This window comes from Vicia villosa, linkage group LG2 (assembly GCF_029867415.1).
Source record: "Vicia villosa cultivar HV-30 ecotype Madison, WI linkage group LG2, Vvil1.0, whole genome shotgun sequence".
Classification (NCBI taxonomy): domain Eukaryota; kingdom Viridiplantae; phylum Streptophyta; class Magnoliopsida; order Fabales; family Fabaceae; genus Vicia; species Vicia villosa.
This window is the reverse complement of record NC_081181.1, coordinates 86,243,608-86,262,818: the sequence shown is the minus strand read 5'-3', so window position 1 is coordinate 86,262,818 and position 19,211 is coordinate 86,243,608. Positions and strand designations below refer to the sequence as shown.

Genomic DNA, 19,211 nt, shown 5'->3' with positions numbered 1-19,211 from the left:
GCTTTCTTTGTCGGCAAAACAAGGATTTATCTCCGGTTAACAATTTGTAGGACTATGGTTGTTAAGGTTTTTAGACAATTAAATCTTATAGTTATCACCTAGGACTAGGGATACCGTAAGGTTATTTGAATATTCTTGATTAATTACAGCTTTGGTTTAATCCTGTGTTTCTAAGAACTTAGGCAATAGGATTGTAAACCAAAATGTTTTCACTAAGGACTTAGGAAAACACCCTTAAGAACAAATAGTTGCATTATATGAACTTGTTAAAGAGATCTTTATTCAGAGGAGTTATAAAGCAAATCATACACCTACCTTGGCATTACTCTAAAAGTTATTAAAAAGTTTATTTTAATTTCAGCTTATTTATTTTAATTCACTATTTCAATATAACAAAAACATCCATATGACATTTTGTTTAATTGACTAGTTACAATAATTTATATTTCCTACGCAATCCTCGTGATCGATACTTGGGGTAAAACCCATTATAACTACACCGGTGAAAATAGTACACTTGCTATTTTTCCGATCACCCCTTATGAAACATTGCACAAAAGCATGAACAACATAAAACACATAAATCAAATATAACCTTACATTACAACTCCCTCCCCCCCCCCCCCCTTTTGACAAGATAAAAAGAGATGATACTAATGATCCTAAACACAAAATACAAATAATGGATTACAAGATATAAGAGTTGTAGAAACGTACCAATAGGGTTGGTTAAAGTATAACTTGCTACAAAAAATTATTAGTGTTCAACATAATACAAATAGCAAATGAATTGAAATAGGAACCCAAATCTATTTAAAACACGAAGAATCCAAGACTCCCAATTTCCTACGTATCTTGTGAAAAGATTTTGCGAATAAAGGTTTTTTTTAAAGATATTGGCTAACTAATTTTTAGTATCCATGTATTCAAACATAACATCACTAGTTTCAACACGATCCCTAATAAAATGGTGTCATATTTTTATATGTTTAGTATGTGAATGAAGTACAGGTTTCTTAGTGAGGCTTAATGAGCTACTGTTATCACATTTGATTGGAACGCAACCGAGTATTAAATGGTAATCCAATAATTGTTGTTTTAGCCATATGATTTGTTCACAATAATTACCAGCAACTACATATTCAACTTGAATGGTAGAAAGTGTAAGGTTATGTTGTTTCTTATTGTTCCAAGAAACTAAACAATTTCCAGACAAATGGCAGATACAACTAGTGCTTTTCCTATCTGACTTACAACCAGCAAAATCATAATCGAAAAACTCTACTAAGCTATATTTAGTACATTTAGGAAACCAAAGACCGTTAAGATACCTCAAAATTATTTTTACAAACTTAAAATGGGATTCCCTCAGTGATGCCTGAAATAGCACACATACACACACACTAAATATGATATTTAGCCTACTCGCGATTTAATTGAGTAAATATCCTATTATACCTCTATATTTGGTAATGTCGATCTCTACACCATTCTCGTATTTATCTATCAACACATTTATCTATCAATATAATTTGGATTTTTGTGATCCTCAAAACAAGATGGATGAGAGACATATACTTCTTCGTTTATAAAGTCGTCAATAAAAGCCGATTTAATATCCATTAGATACAACTTAAAATCTAGGAAGCAGACGAATGTCAATAGGAGTCTAATCACTTCAAGATGAGCTACGGGTGCAAAAATCTCCTCATAGTCAATTCTTTTGGGCTAACTACACCCTTTTGCCACTAGCCTATATTTATTTCTAGTAATTACGCAATTTTCGTCCAATTTGTTTCTAAGCACTCATCTATTGTCAATGATGGTTTTATCAGATGGACGTGGAACAAAGTCCCAAATGTCATTTCGTTTATATTGAATATGGATTTATTTTATATTTTTATAAAATTTATTTTAACTAAAATTGATATTTATAACATATATAATATTTAATCATAATTTCTCAAATTAAAGTTGTTACTGTTTACGGTGATTTCCGATAAACAACCGCTAGTCCCCCAAACTATAAATATACCTTGGTTACTCGCATGATCGACTAGATTGATCCTAGGACATGTGTCGAGAAGTTATCTTTTAAGATGATTGAATTCATATTTTCTGAGTTTTTAGACTTTTAACGAAATGATCCTAATCTATGTCTGGTTGTAAAATAAGACAAAATACAATACAACGAAAGAAATTGCAAAGAGTAAATCGAAATGATTAAACTGCAAACATAAATGGCTTGACGAAATGTAAAGGAATTAAACTGTAAACATAAAAGGTTCGATAGAAAATGTAAAGAAATTTAAAAGATTCGTTCTTATAAAAGAAAGACAAATATTGAAAAGATAATGGTGTTACACGTACATTTCTCAATGAAAACTCTTTCTCTAACGCTTAATACTTGAGTGGTTTGTGAGTGATTTGTACAAAATGAACACCCTTGGATCCTACCACTAAGACCCTTATTTATACTAATTTGACCCTAACGGTCCTACTCTAACGAGATTCCACGTTGCTCGTTTGCATGCGCTTCGAATTCCTGGGGCTCCACATGTCCTCTTTGATTCAAACGAAACCCTTTGAATTTCAAATATTCCCGCTCGAACACTCTTCGACGCGCAACAACGTGTCTTTGCGAAAATACATCAAAATATCCTAAGTCTTTTCAGCCCTTAACTTTCGAAGGTAACCCATTCACATTTAGCTTCGACTTAGGAAACCTTCATGATATATAACAATCTTAAAAATAGCCATTCAACAACCATTCTTTCTTCGAGACCTATATCTTCGAAGAACATAAATATTAGTCGAAATCTCCAGCTAACAGTTACATAAATCACTTTTAATACGAATAGATTTTATAGATACAATAACATTTGATGTGATTAAAATAAAACAATGATATGTTAAAATGGTGAAATTTTCATCTTAATCTTATCATGTTTACAATTAATTTATTAAGAATGTAGTTTGGTTGATTGTTTAATTTGTGACTTTTAAACGGTCGATAGGTTGACAGATTTTAGCTGTGCCAATTTTTCGGAAATAAAATAATTCAATTATAAAAATTAAATTTTCATAATTCGAAACAAGACCTTCTATTTGAAAATATTATAAGACCGTCAATTTTTCGAAAATAAAATAACCTAATAACAAATATCAAGTTTTTAAAATTCAAACTCACAACCTTCTCTTTGCGAACAATCACTGATTTGATTCAAATCTTAACGGTTTCAATCTACTTTTAATATAATAAAGTAGAATACATATGAAATCCTATCATTATCCCTCTAATTACCAATTTGAGAGTGATAATCGGGGACATAACGGTAATTGCATCTCCTTTATTATTTTAATTAATAAATAAATATTATAATTATCTAGTAACAGTAGTTACATCCCTTAACCAATTAAATTACACAAACCCTAATTATTACTAATTGTTACATTGGAACACGCTTTGTAACCAAATTCACACGGTATTGTTTTTCCATGCATTGAAAAATACACCAGTTTTAATTTTTAGTCCATTCCAATTCTTTCTCACCAATTATAAAGTAAGGCTGTTTTTCACCTTCCTATACATCTTCAGATCCTTTCAATCTTCCTTCTGTCTTCGGTTTACACATAAGTTCTACATGTTCTTCTTTCTTCTTCTTTCATAATTTCGTCATATTATTCTACGTCATAATATTGATTCTTTGCTTTTTTCGTCTCCACCCTTTTGGCCTGAATTTTTCTTCTTTCTTCTGCTGTCATCGTGTTTATGTTTCATCTTTTATATAATTTTTTCTGATGCTTTCATCTATTCGTTTGTGTTTCTGTTAAACGGATAATGAGCCGAAATTTGTTATCGGTTAGAAGATGTAAAAAAACAAGGGTCGAATTTTTCTGACCATAGATTGTTGTTGTTTGTTGTTACGCTTAGATTGAGAGATGAGAGGATTGTTTTTCCATGAGGATAGAAGCAGAGTTGGAAGACCCAGTGCAGAAAGAAAGAATCGATGAGAAATTAAAGTTGAGAGAGAAAGTTATTGTTGATTGCTTTTTCCAAATTATGCTTTTTAATTGGTTTGTTAATTGATATTATTTTAATTTAATGTGAACTTTTGCATTTTATTATTGTCATGTTATATTATTGTATTTGTTATATTATTCACGTGATTGATACAAATGGGATGAAGACATTTTACTTTATTCCATTTTACTATATTATTCTGTGTAAATGAATTTCAATTATAATTTATTATTTATAATAAGTAGTATACATCCATTTATTATATTATTATGCTTTGTATCATGATTGAGAGTGAGATTTACTTTGCACGCATGTCTTTTTAACTTTTCAAAACTTGCTTATTTCAATAAATTGCTTATTCCAATTAAATTTTCAAAACTGTGAAACTTACCTATGCCAATACATTGATATTCGAAATTGGAATGTTCAATATTTTACCTCAAATATTAATTTTATATAAAAAATAATTGCTATGAAAATAAATAAAATAATAAAAAAAAAGGAGATTTATGTATTATCTATTTTTAATATCATAAAATAATATACTGTCAAAAATACTTAATTACCCTAACTAAAATTAATTTAAAATAGTATTTTGTGCCTCTATGATCATTTTCATTATTATTATTGTATTAATATATGTAGTTATTATTTTTTATTATTTTTTCCACTTTAATAATAATATCTTATTATTAGGTTGAGTGTATATTTTAAAACAAAACAGTCATATTTTCTTTATTCTAAAATAAATCCTAATTAATTATTACAGTTTATAAAATGTATCTCTATTATCTAGGTTGACTCAAATCAATTTTCTAAACTTTAGGTGTTCTCCCATAAAAACTCTGTTTAGTCTGCAACTTTTCAAATCTATAAAATTATTAGATGTCAAAACATTAAAATTATAACATAATTAATTAATTTAAAAATAGGCTTAAATTATTTATTTCAATCTACTAAAACATTATTAGGTACACGCTTACATGATTGGATAGTTAGAAATAGTTGAGTTACATTACATGACCGATATGTGTTATTTATATATAATTTAATATTTTATTTGATAATATATTTTATAAATAAAACACACATTTAACAAATATTGTATGATCTAATTGATAAAATAAAAAATAATAATTACATTTGTATTATATAAGTAGGACATTCTTAATAATATTAAAAATAGTTAGACGTGTTACTACAAATAAATGTTTTATAAATAGAATTACACGATTTACTTCAACATAATTTCATAATTGTGCTTTTGAATTTTTAATTGCAACACATTTTTCATTATTATAACTACTAAATTTATTTAAAATTTATCTCCCAATGTGTGATCCGTACGAACATACACGTGTAAATTAAATCTACTTTTAATATAATAAAGTGGATCTTTAGCCGACAACCGACAACGTGAAAGTCAGTGGTTGAGGGTGGAAACTGCGTGTTTAGATTTTCGAGGATGAAGACGGTTCTGCGTTAGCCGGCGTGATTTCCGGTGGCAGGTTAAGGGCGGTGCGAAGATCCAACGGCGGCAATCGGAAAAAGATCCTTCCCTTTATCTTTTTTTATCTCTTCGATTTCTTCTCTTCTTCCCAGTTTCCAATATACCTGAGTTGTTGTTATTTTGTTTTCTTAACTACCACTTGAAAACATTACTTTTATAAGTTTAATGATACAGATCATTACCTACTATATATTCAATTCACTAAATCATAAAATGTATATTTTATTCTACTGAGGTATGTATCAGATTGATTGGATTTTGTTTTTTAATAGAAATTATAAAATTAAAATTATAACCAATTATAAGAATGATTGACATACTTGGTGGGTCAAACCAGTTTTTCCATCATATATATATATATATATATATATATATATATATATATATATATATATATATATATATATATATATATATATATATATATATATATATATATATATTTGGTTTAATAGCAATTACCAAACTATTTTAAGCATATTCGTATGAATTTTGATAATTAGATTCTTTTATAAAAATTATAATATTCAATAATTTTTTTAATATCTACGGTGTAAAGAAAAAAATATTATATAAGTTTAATTTTTTATTTTTACTTTTATAATTGTAATAATTTTAATATTAATATATTTGATTAATGATTTTCACGATTATTTCTTATTTGGATAAACTTAATGGCTAATGGTTAATACTCAAGTATATGTATTCTTGATTATAAATAGATTATAAAATAAAATCTATTTGATATTATATATATGAAAAATCAAATCATTTATGATAATAAATATATTAATTGTAATAAATTTATTGTAATAAATAAATTTGTTGTAATAAATTCATTATATTTGTAATAAATATCATAAATACTCCCTCCGTCCCAAAATATAAGAGAAAAAACAAAAATCACACTTATTAAGAAAAGTAAGAACATAATAATTTGACTTGTGATTTTTTTAAAATAATCTGCATAGAAAGATGTAAAAACAATTTTTATTGGTTGTTGGTTATAGAAAAGATGAAAGAGAGTGTAAATTAAATGCAATTTACATTTAATTTTATCTTGAAAAGGATGAAAGTTAATTTTTTTCTCTTATATTTTGGGACAAGAAAAATGCTTTTTTTTCTCTTATATTTTGGGACGGAGGGAGTATATGGGTTATGGTAAATATATTTATTATAATAAATATATTTATGGTAATTAATTCATTATTTTGTAATAAATTTATGGGTAATGGTAAATGAGACCTAAATAAAGAAAATTTATCTTAAAAAAAATGATAGAATAATCTATTTATGAAATAACTATCTTATTTGTTAAAAAAAAACTTAAATATATAAGAAAAGAGAGAATCCATTTTTTAAAAACTTACTTTTTATTATAAAATAACTATCTTATTTGTAAAAAAATTAAGAGAAATGATTATTTAATATAATATTAAATAATTTTTTTTAATTATAGTATTCATTTCAATTACATAAATTTTATTTTTTTTCCAAATTCAATTACAAATAAAATATGTCAACTAATAAATTAATAGTACCATGATTACCTATTATAAGTTTTACTAAACCATATTATACGTTTTACTAAAAAAAAACTATTTTAATAATTTTATTTATTGCAGACCATTCATTACGTTATTGATAAAACCAAATTTATTAGGACCTGCCTCCATAACTTGGGAAACCTACACACCTCTTCAGCAATTTTCAATTCAACTGCATCGTGTTATGTTTCAATTTTTTTTATATCCCACCTTGGGAGATAATTTTCCTATTTACGATACTTCATTTCTCTCTCACCGTGGTTCTAGCTTCCCTTCAATTGTTATTAAAAAATTGTTATACTCTTGCTTATCAAGCATGCATTCATATATCAACCGATTATTATATGCAAGACAACCACCGTTAATATGTGTTTCATTTGGCCTACATTTATTCATCCGTGAAATCCTATAAATTTGATAAGGAAAGTTTTATCGTCCAATATTAATCATTTAATTTTATTATTTTATCATAATCATTGTTGTTGTTTAATTTTTTTTTATTTGAAGTTATATCAATAAAATAAATATTTTTAATATTATTTAAAATAATTAATTTTTTTGATAAAATATTAATTGTCTTTTTTAATTAGAATATATTTATCTCTACCTTCCATACAGTACCTTGAGATAAATCATTTTTTGGTTATCCAACGATCAATTAGAGACCTAAAAAATTATATAATCAAAATTATAGAATGAATAAAGTTTTATCCTCCAATATAATCATTTAATTTTATTATTTTATTATAATCAATGGTGTTGTTTAATTTTTTTTATTTGAAGTTATATGAGTGAAATAAATATTTTTAATATTATTTATTTATTAGCAAAATAACTAATTTTTTTAATAAAATATTAATCGTCTTTTTTAATTAGAATACATTTATCTCTACCTTCCATACAATATCAACAAATTTACAGTATCTTGACATAATTCAAATTCAAATGGAGAAATAATTGAAAATAAACGAAAAAGATTTTGTATAGAATTAAAAATTAAAAATTAAAAATTAAAATTAAAAATTAAAATTAAAAATTAAAAATTAAATAATAAATGATATTCAAAATTGATTCAAAATTTATTATATGTTAATCGAGTAAAGGACTAATAATAAATATTTATCAATAATTGAAACGTTATGTTTACCAATATGCATCAATATCATTACCAAATAATTATATATTTGAATGAATTATTTATTGATCAACAAATCAAATAATTAATTTTTTGTCACAATTGCTTCATTAATCTAAACTACTAACAATAATACTATATAATAATACTAAATATTGTTTTATCTATAAATATTATTTATTTTTTATGTTCTTTTTAAAAATATATGCAATATATTAATTATAACTAAATATACTATTAAAGTATAATAAAAGATATTAAAAACTTCAATTATCAAAAAATGTTAGTAATTTTTTATGATAAAATTTAGGTGAATTCTTATTTACCCAACACAAAAAGTTGGATAGAATTACCTTTAGTGTAAAATGCATTGAAAACAACCAAAAAGTGTATCATTTAATAAAGAATTAAAGATGATAAAATTAAATGGTGTTATATGATTGGTTGAAGGTACACTACCCAACTTTTTTTAGATGGGTAGAGAAGTTGTCCCCTAAAATTTAACATTTATACTAAAAAAATAGCTATTAATATTTTTTTTTACAAAAAAAATGATACAATTATGATGTATAAATACATAAATTTCTTATGAAAAACATACATTTTTCGACTGACCAAAACTACTTATAAAATTACATTTAACATGAGACAATTATGATTGATGAATACATAATTTCTTATTAAAATATGTTATTCTTTTTGTATTTTATATACATTTTTAATAATCACTATATTATATTAATTTACTATTTATAATGACATTGTATGAACCTTGCGAACGCACGGGTAAATGATTTCTTAATTATTTTCTTTATTTTTCTACTAAAATATATATTTTTTGACGGGGCAAAACTACTATGTGTATATATTTTATTTACATTTTTAACCATCATTATATTATATTTATTTACTACTGATAGATAAATACTTAATTATTTACTTTATTTTTTATATGGACATATTAACCTATAATTGATATTTTTGAAAAAATAAATCTATTAAATATATTGAAATTTTTATTTAAAATAAGTAAAAAGATTTCAAATGCGTATAATAAGATAGAGGTATGAGTGACAATAAATAAAATTTGGACAAAAAAGTTTGGTACCTGTTACCAAATCAAATAAATATAATCACATATATTATATTTATTTATTATTCATAATATTGTGTAATCCGTGCGAACGCACGGGTAGATGACTACTGACGATAGATTTATAACTATATTGTAGGATGTGTGCGAATGCACGGGTAGATGACTAATTAATTATTTTATTTATTTATTCTACTAAACTATATATTTTTAACTAAATTAAATTAATATTTATATGACAATTATAATTTCAAATGTTTTTTATTTTTAATTTATGTATCTTTTATATATATTTATTAACCATCATTATATATTTATTTATTATTTATATCGACTTTGGGTGACCCGCGCGAACGCACGGGTCCTTTACTAGTTTTTATAAAACAAAATTCAATGACAAAGCTTAATTTTCACGATTCGAACTCATATCCTTCTATTTGTAAAAAGTTGGTGGTTTGGTTCAAATCACAGAGGTGCTAATTTTTTGGAAATTAAAAAATATTTAATTACAAAAATCAAGTATTCATGATTCACACCCAAAACTAGACGTGTGAATAGGCTGAGCCGAGCTAGACTTTATCAAGTCTGAGTCTAGCATACTAAAAATTACAAAACCTAACTCTGGTATATGGTCTATCATAGATTTTTTTTATTCCTGAGTTTGGCCTTTTCAAAAGTCTATTTGGCCTATTAGTTTACATAAAAATCTATTTAATTTGAACATTTATAAATAAATAATTCAACTAATGTTTACATAGACTAACAAATTAAAATATCAATGAGACTAAATATTTATTTGCATTTACTTATTCAAGTTTATCTATTAACATAATTTTTACGATAATAGTTATTTAAAGAACTCATGAAAACAGCTAAAGACATTGTTCATAAGTATTTTTCTAGTTATCTTCAAAAAATTCTTCAAAATAACTAAGCTTTATTTTTGTATTTCATTTAAAGTACAATTAAAATATAATAATAATAATAATAATAATAATAATAATAATAATAAATTTATTTAAATAGATCTGTCTGATAGGCTTAAAAGACTTTTTATATGGTCAATGACCTAACGTTTTTAATTAAATAGGTTTATAAAAAACTTTGACCTTTTCTATTTTAAAAAAAGTTTAGTCTAACTTAAACATATGTAAGCTAGGTCATAAATCCCTATTAATCGGCCTGACCTATTCCATCCTTACTCAAAACCTTCTATTTGCAAACAAACAATCGGTCGTTTGCTTTAAATCTTAGCGGTGACAATTTTTTGAAAATAAATCAATTCAATAACCACAAGTTCAAACTAACCATTACACTACATGCTAATTCATAAATATAATTCGGAAAGACAAATATGTATTATACTTTTACTTTATATTCATATTATACCCAACCTATAATTTGAAACACCTAAATATTTGAAGCGTGTGTTGCTGTGGGTCTTCTTGCACAACCATATGGTTGGGTTTGGATATAATACATTCTTATTTTATTTGTGAAAGTGATGAAAAACAGATGTCAAAATGAGTCACTACAAAAGATGGACGGAAAACGAATTCTGGTGTTCGAGCTTAAGTAATCTTCCAATTCTCTTATTTATTTTGTTTAATTCTTGAGATTATTATAGTAAGATATCTCTTTGATTTTTAAAATTGTTGTGGTATTTATAACCGAATATTTATAACCTAATGAAATATATCATTTTATCGTATTTTATTCGGTTGAACCACTTTCTTCTAGTAAAAAAAAATTCCGACAAGGAGGAATATATTGTTATGAAGCAAGAATCCAATACATACAGAAAAGGAAGATGTCACAAAGTTTCTCAAATTATTTGTTTATAATAAACTAGTGAAAAACCCGTGCGTCCGCACGGGTTCTGGTGTGGACGGCTGATATGTCACGAGTTTGTCATGAAAATTTAAATAAATTAAAAAAAAATCAAATAATTATTAAAAAAAGAATAGACTGCAAGATAATTGTATAATGTTTTTATCAACTTATATTGCTAAGAAAAACTATTAAACATATAATTTGTAAAAAAACAATTGTGAAAAATAAAAAAATAAAAAAATTTAAAAATTGATAGGCTTGAAATAATAAAATGATTTATAAAGTTTAATAAGTGAAACAAATAAATATCCAAAATTAAAATTAGTTGAAAATAGACATAATTTTACTTAAAAATCCAAAAAGGGAATGATATAAAAGAATTAAGTATAATGTTGTATTTATTAAAATTTGGACTATAGTTTAAAATATTTTAAAAAATGAAAAGTTATTAGTATAACTCATAAGTTTTACTTTTACTTTTTTTAATTATACAAAAAATGTTAAAATCTGTGCAATATGATTACCCGTGCGTTCACACGGAACTGGTGTGTTACACGTGCGTTCACACGGTACTGGTGTGTTATTCTTGCGTTTATATGGATACTGGTGTGGTATTCAGGCTTTCGATATATAATACATCTTTTTCAATGTAACTTCTTATCAAGAGTCATATATTACATGAATAATAAGTCATATTAGTTTAAATTTTGATTTCTTATTTCAACAGATGTCGAAAATTTCAACTAATAAGACATATCCATAGAAAATTTAAATTCTAAAAAAGTACTATGTCAACAGATATGTCAACAGATATGTCAACGACAAATATGTCAACAAATTTGTCAGATTGTTTCTTTTATGCAACTTTATTACACCAAAAAATATGTCAACAACATATCTCTTCTTAAACAAATCACTACAAAAGTTGAAAGTATTAAATTGAAATTGAATAAAATTGTTTATCTTGTTTTAATTATGAACATTTAATATAGTTTGACTAATTTGAATCAAAATTGAATTTGGAATTATAATTATCAAATAAGATTTTAATATATATTTCATGAAATGTTAAAAAAAAATTGCTACATATAATATTTAAATATATTATATCTTAAAAGTTAAATTAGTAAAATAATTAAATACAGGAGATTTAATTAAAATTATATACCAAATTATTTTCAAAAATAAAGGTAAAAACATGAATAAAAACCGGACCAGATAAAACAAAAAAACTTAATAAAAAATTTAAAACAAAAATATTGGTGTTTATTTTAATTAGAGGAGAATTATGTATTCATCTCCTTTCTCATGAATATATATAAAGCGTTATAATTATCATAATCACATTTCACTTTTCAATTACAGTAATTATAAATGAATTTATTAATTTACTTACAAATTTATAAATGAAATAATAAATTAATTTAAATTATTATAAATAAAAACTACTATAAACATATAAAAATTATCTTAAATTATTTGATGGGTGACTATGATTTATTAACCAATCATCAATCATTCGTATTTTTGTTTTTTTTACATTAACAATGATTTAAGTAACATAATAATTCAATCAATATTTTAAATGCACATAAAAAAGAGTAATCGAAAAAAATTGCATTCATATCTCACATTAATGTTTTTTAACTGAGAGTAAACGTTATTATTGTTATATTTTATTATAATAATTAATGCATAAATAAGAAATTAATAATAATAAATGAAATTTAAAAGACCTACACCGAATGTAATGTTATTATTTCATATTATTGCTATTATATATTTATATTTAATTTGGTAGACATTCATTCCATTATGAGCAATTATTAATGCAAAAAATTACTATTCACATTGTAAATATTTCTTCACATGTTAAAACCAGAAAAAATTATGAATGTTTACATTTTTTAATCTCTTTTACTTTAGTGAATGAACTATAATTAAAAAATGAGAATATTAAAAATTAGAAGGAAAAAATATAATAGTATTATTATGCCTACATAAAAAAGAAATACCAATTTTCTTTTAATAGGAAGTTTAAAAAGTAAATTCAAAAAATTATTGGACAAATTTTTTTATTCTAATTAAATTAAATGGAACAAAATTGTATTTAAAGTTTAAATTATATATACAATTTTTATCGTTTTATAATTTATAAATTGTTCAAAGTAATTATTATTTACTATTTTTTTTTTTTGTTTTAAATACTATTTTTATTTACTATTATAGTACTTATTAGAAATATTTCAGTAAATGTACACCACAAGTCTGAGTAGTTTTAATAGTACATATCAAAACTATTGTAAATTTTAATAATACATAATCACAATAAAAATGTGCACCACAAGTCTTAACTGTTGTAGTTTCAATAAAGATGATGAAACCATTATTTTTATAATATAGGTAATCAAGAACATGAATTTAGAAAGTATGTTGTTGTAGAAACTATACATGGATAATCAAGAACATGAATTTACAAAGTATGTTGTTGTAGAAACTATACATGTTGTTCTTTCTACTACCTACAATTCTTGTAACAGAGAGCAATACAATTTACAAAATATATTTTTCAAAATTCAGAGTTAGCAACACGATTCTTGTAACATATGTAACCTATAGTTCATTCTCTTTAAAACAACATCAAATGTTTCAAAATAAAATATATGTTTAATGACACTATAAGAAAAAAATACATGAAGTAAAAGCAAAAAAAAGAAAATACAGAGAAAATATAGTAGTTGAAGATGAGAAGAATAGACAAGAAAAAATGACAAAAAAAAGGTGGAAGAGAGAAGTGAAAGAGATTGGAATTTCAAATTTGTAATGATGTCTATTTCCAATGTATTGATGCAGAAAGGAAAATCTATAAAAATAACTATTGTGATTTGAGTCTTATTTAAAAGAGAAAATAAGGAAAACAATGATTTATTGTTCCAAACAAATTTTTTTAAACATACAAATCAAATTAAGAAGAAAGAGTGGAACCAGAAACTTAAAGGAACACATACCTTGAAAATATATTAGAAATTCCTGTTAACAATGAAGGTGAAAACATATCGCTCAGGTATATGTGAAAACAGATCGACCATGTATGTTCTAAGACTAAGGTTAAGATACTCAAAACCTAAAACACATCATCCTCAATGTTAATCCTTTATACATCATCCTCGCTGTTAATAATTTTAGCAATAGGTAGGTAATAACAAACAATATAATGTATAAAAAAACTAAAAAAGATAGATGAGAGTAAAAATAAAGTTAGAAAGGAAAGAATAGATTTATTTTTTCCAGATCTCTTTTCTCCATACATACTTTTCTCCAAATCAACTTTTCTTCAAATCTGCAGAACATTAAACACACAACATAGTATCATGTCAGATATAAATCACAAAACAAAAGACCATCAATGATAAACATTGAGAAGAATGACATAAAACACACAACAAAGTACCACCAACTATAAACCACAAAACCATAAACGTAGGTAAACACACAAAAATAGAAAATCAATAAACTATTACCTGCAACTTAATGAGGAAACAGTAAAATGAGACACTTAAATCATACATCCAATTGAAGAAACCCTAAATCTCAAGAGCATAAATAGTAGATCACGAATTTTTATCTATATTATTGAAGTTGTTTTGATAACCTTTTCCTTCTTCATAGCGTTAGATCTAACTATAACCTGAAAAAATAAAAGAAGAAAACATGTCAAAAAGAAAGTGAAAAGGAGAAAAATGATCAAGATATAGAAAAATAAACAAAGAGATGGATTTAGGTTGGAGATGAATCTGTGTGGGAGTTATGAGAAAGAAAAAGAAATAGATAAAGGGGAACAAAGACAGAGACACAACCTGAGAGAGAGAGAGAGAGGTTTGAATTATAGTAGAGAGAAAAATGGAGAGATGCTGCATAAAAAAGAGTTGGAAATAAATTATTTCAATAAATGAGAAGAGAGGAAATACAAATGGTTTATGATTTTGCAATTAATTATGCACTGTATGTGCAGCAGATAGTTTGGTGCATTAAAGACAAATTGAGAAATGTTAAACAAAAGAATAGCTGGCAATGAAAATTCAAAAAAGTAATGATGGAAGCTTGACATATGGGGACATGTGCAACATAATAGATTATTACACATAGTAGAACTGATAAAGTGAAGCGACACTGTTGTTCAGTAAGAGTAAGCAGAAAATGAGTGTTTAAGTTAGGAACTGGTCCCATTTGGTAAGTTAGGATACAAAACTATTTGGTTTAGTCACATTAGATTATTACACATAGTAGAACTGATAAAGTGAAGCGACACTGTTGTTCAGTAAGAGTAAGCAGAAAATGAGTGTTTAAGTTAGGAACTGGTCCCATTTGGTAAGTGCAGATTGTACATACCTTGGCCAATAGAGAGAGAAACAGATGAAACCATTAGTTAGATTGAAGCCAAAAACATATTTTAGTCACAAAAAGTAATATTTAGACACATTTTGCCCCCAAAAAAAATAGGTGGAATTTTTTAAGCAAAGAGCAAATGTGTCTTAACCAGGTACACTTGTTTTCTTATTTTATAGACAATTCATTTTGGGTACAACATACTTAAAATTATCTTAAAGAAAAAAATATAAACTTTTTTATTGAATCTAAAATTCTTTTTTTTTTCAAAGCTTAGTAGTATAGATTTGCAAACACTTGTTCACATCTAATACCAGAAAAACTGATATAACAAAAATTGTAAAGACATGATTAGAGAAAACACTACTAATATCATATATAATTCTGTAAATTATTCGTGTCTTTAGTAAGATCACACTAATTATATTTATAATAAATACATTGAATGATTGATGAGTAAGTGATACCTAAGAGGTTGTATACTCTAGGAATACTAACAATCCATCTAGAGTATCTCAAATTTTCATTAATTCTAACAAATCCCTAATACAAGCAATGACTTTTAAATGACGTAATCTAATAGGAATTGCATTGCATAGACATGGTCAATAAAACCATTTTCTAATCTGCTGCCTGCAATATTGAATTTTAATGCTTAATGATGTTTGATTTTGAAGATTAACACGGCTTTCTTGCTCTGCATCTAAGGCTGCCAGAAAAACGAGTAAGCCTTTTCACATAAGTGCCGGGCCTAGATTTGATCATGTCTTTTCTTGAGAATGGCCTGTTAGTTAGCACAGCTCCACCTTGTCTAAAAAATGCCCCGTTCAAATACACGTCATTGATTGATCTCCATTGCCATTTTTTCCACTCCGACTCTGATGTATCTCTCTTTGTTATCTTCAACACAAAAGTGAAAAATAATGTGAGACTTATTTTTTATTCTAGTTTCGTAAATTTTATTGTGTTCGTTTGTTTTGTTCAATCATGTCTTTTGAAAAGACAATGAAGGAGAAAAATAGTATTTTATAGGAAACTCTTTCAAATTTGTTTGTAAAGTAAGGATTCAATTATCACTATGACATAATAAAGCATATATTTATATGCCTAAGCATTACTTAAGAGTAGATGCCTACCTCTTTAGCATGAGGGTTATTAGGAGCAATGAATCGGTTGCCCTCACTTATAATGGTAGGATTTTTGCTACCACCAATTGCATACATTTCCCAATGAGTGTAGTCATTGTTAAGCACATGAATAAAACCATATCTACACCTTGGCATTCTTTGAATTAATCTCTTACCAAAATGGTTGAAGGCAAGTGTGATTTGCATTTTCTTATCACCATCATAGGTATCAGTTGCACCAAACAACATCACCTACACCATATATACAAAACCAAACAAAAAAAATCCAAAATGAGGTAATATTTTTTATTTAAAATCCAAAATAATAATTTTACGATAAAAAACACGTAAATAAAATTACCAGGTTACTAATTACCTCATTGTGATCTGTGAAATGGGAATTCGAAATGGTTATAGCAGTGGATCCCATGATGATATCAATGAGTCCATCTTTGCAGTTTCTCATAGAAACATGGTCAATCCAAATATTGGAGGAGCCAAAAATATTAATTGCATCACCATCACTCCTTGTCCTTTGACCAAAATGGTTTTCAGCATCTCTTATTAGCCCCCCATTGCCAACTGTAATGTCAAAAATTTTGATCCCGTGAATGATCACATTCTTGATGAACTGGATAGTAATACCAGCACCTCTAGCAATGACAACAGTAGCTCCTCGCCCATCAATGGTCTTGTCACTTGTCATTATGAGTTCCTGGTTGAGCTTAATGACCATGCTACGAGCAAAAATAATCCACAAAGGTCCATTTCTTGTAACTGCATGTCTTAGGGTACCTGGACGTGGATTAACCATGTCACTATCTGACGGTTCAGTTACCACATAGATACGACCGGCTTTTCCACCAGTAGTCTTCCTTCCAAAACCTTGCACGCAAGATGCAAGCTTCTTGCGGTTCTTTGCCCAATTAGGATCACACCTCCAACACCTATCAATGGGATTTGTAGCCATACATGGATGACCTTTTCTTATTTTTTTTCCTGCTAGATTCCTTCTTCCTGTATTTTCGCCAACTATCATTCTGTTTATCAAGAAAGAAATATTAAAATATAACAGATCACAATTATAACTAACTCTACGAGAGAAATAAACAAACATGTCATATATAATATTCATTAAAAAATCAATTCCTTTTGAAATAATCATTTCCTTTTGCTTATGAAATTGAAAGTTCTGTCTCTTTATTTTCACAAGATTTTGAGTTTTCAAAGTTTTATGTTGATATATAGTGAAAACAAGGAGGTAGTTTTGCAATTAGAATAAAAAATCAAAATAAAATAAGAAATATTTTCTTAAAAGAAATAGGTTTGAAATTATTTCTATAAAATTGAATATATTAATAAATATGGTAACTACGCAAAACTCACTCGCTAACAACAGAAGTCATATTTTCAGAGACTGCGTATGGGTCAGGTGTGTAAGCTATATTATTTTCTTTTTCAGCAATTGCTGCTTTTTCCCGCCAATATGTATCATTAATGAATGGAAGTAGATTATCCCAGTATGCAGCTTGCTCTTTGACATTAGCATGTACTAATGTAGGTATGATTACCACTAAAACGGTCAAAAGGAAGAGATGGTACATTTTTGCCATGATGGTTCTCTGCCAAATGGAAAGAACCCTCTTCCTTCCTATAGTAAAAAAAAAGGGTTAATCAAATGGTTTCAATAAAACAATTGTCATAATTATATTCTTTATATAGAGATCACGGCAGAAACAAATAGAATGAATAGCTAAATTGGGGTAAGTCTTTTTTAAAAATATATTGAGGTGAAAAATTGTAGTTTACTAACTTTCTATCAATAGAAAACAATAGTTATTTCTTTGTGATAATATCCATCAAGAAAAAAAGGGATATTGATAATTTTGACCTCACCAAAATTGTAGTGAATCATACCACACAAATTTTTCTGCCATTTTTATTGTTTGATCCTCCATTATATGTGGAAGGCCAATCTCATATAAGCCATTCAATAGTCTCGGAAAAAATTGTGACCATCATTTCTAATAATTTTTTATCTCCCACTTTAATAATATTACTCTCATAAAAATAGTATTATTTTTTCACTTTGATAAACATGTTGTCATAATTATGTTTTCGAATAATTGTTAATTATAATTTTTTTAATCAAGATTTCATTAAAGAACCAAAAGTTATTACAAGAGGATTACAAAAAACGGGACATGAAACAAAAACCCCAAAGAAAATTACATGCTAAATACACACTATGAAAAATACAATAAAGGAGCATTTGTAAATTCATAGAAATTATAATTGGTGTGAGTAATTTTCCCGATGAAAGACCACCTCCAAAAAAGCTCCTTAATGCTCCAACGAGTGTTGGAAACACTCCAAGCTTCATTTCAGAAAATAATACAATTCCTAACCTTCCAAGTAGACCAACAAATTGTCAACCCTAACGTCCCTTCCCTACCGGACTTCACCTTGTGAGCTTTGCAAAAATTGTGCCAATCTAAAAAACTCCTCCAAATGTCCTCACAATTATAATCTTCAAAACCAACCCACAAAGCCACT

The 19,211-nt window shown here is 26.2% G+C and overlaps 1 protein-coding gene and 1 long non-coding RNA gene across 2 annotated transcripts; both read right to left on the bottom strand.

Annotated features, from left to right (window-relative positions):
- Positions 1 to 12,835: 12,835 nt before the first annotated feature.
- On the bottom strand, positions 12,836 to 15,196 carry LOC131646380 (uncharacterized). Its single transcript, XR_009297453.1, has 3 exons — positions 15,000 to 15,196; positions 14,664 to 14,830; positions 12,836 to 14,482 (listed from the first exon to the last, which is right to left on the bottom strand). It is a non-coding gene; the product is annotated as an uncharacterized LOC131646380 (long non-coding RNA).
- Positions 15,197 to 15,910: 714 nt separating this feature from the next.
- On the bottom strand, positions 15,911 to 18,347 carry LOC131646379 (pectate lyase-like). The gene is made up of 4 exons (XM_058916431.1): positions 18,042 to 18,347; positions 17,032 to 17,695; positions 16,665 to 16,907; positions 15,911 to 16,428 (listed from the first exon to the last, which is right to left on the bottom strand). Exons 1-4 carry the CDS (start codon positions 18,266 to 18,268, stop codon positions 16,207 to 16,209), a joined length of 1,356 nt encoding a protein of 451 aa, XP_058772414.1. The 5' UTR covers positions 18,269 to 18,347; the 3' UTR covers positions 15,911 to 16,206.
- Positions 18,348 to 19,211: the final 864 nt, after the last annotated feature.

Excerpts from the sequence above, each read along its gene's own strand:
- LOC131646379 (XM_058916431.1), bottom strand. The coding sequence starts at position 18,268 with ATGGCAAAAATGTACCATCTCTTCCTTTTGACCGTTTTAGTGGTAATC. Across the intron at positions 17,696-18,041 it reads ATGACTTCTGTTGTTAGCGA|AATGATAGTTGGCGAAAATA; the intron begins GTGAGTTTTGCG and ends CTTGATAAACAG. Across the intron at positions 16,429-16,664 it reads ATAACCCTCATGCTAAAGAG|ATAACAAAGAGAGATACATC; the intron begins GTAGGCATCTAC and ends TTTGTGTTGAAG.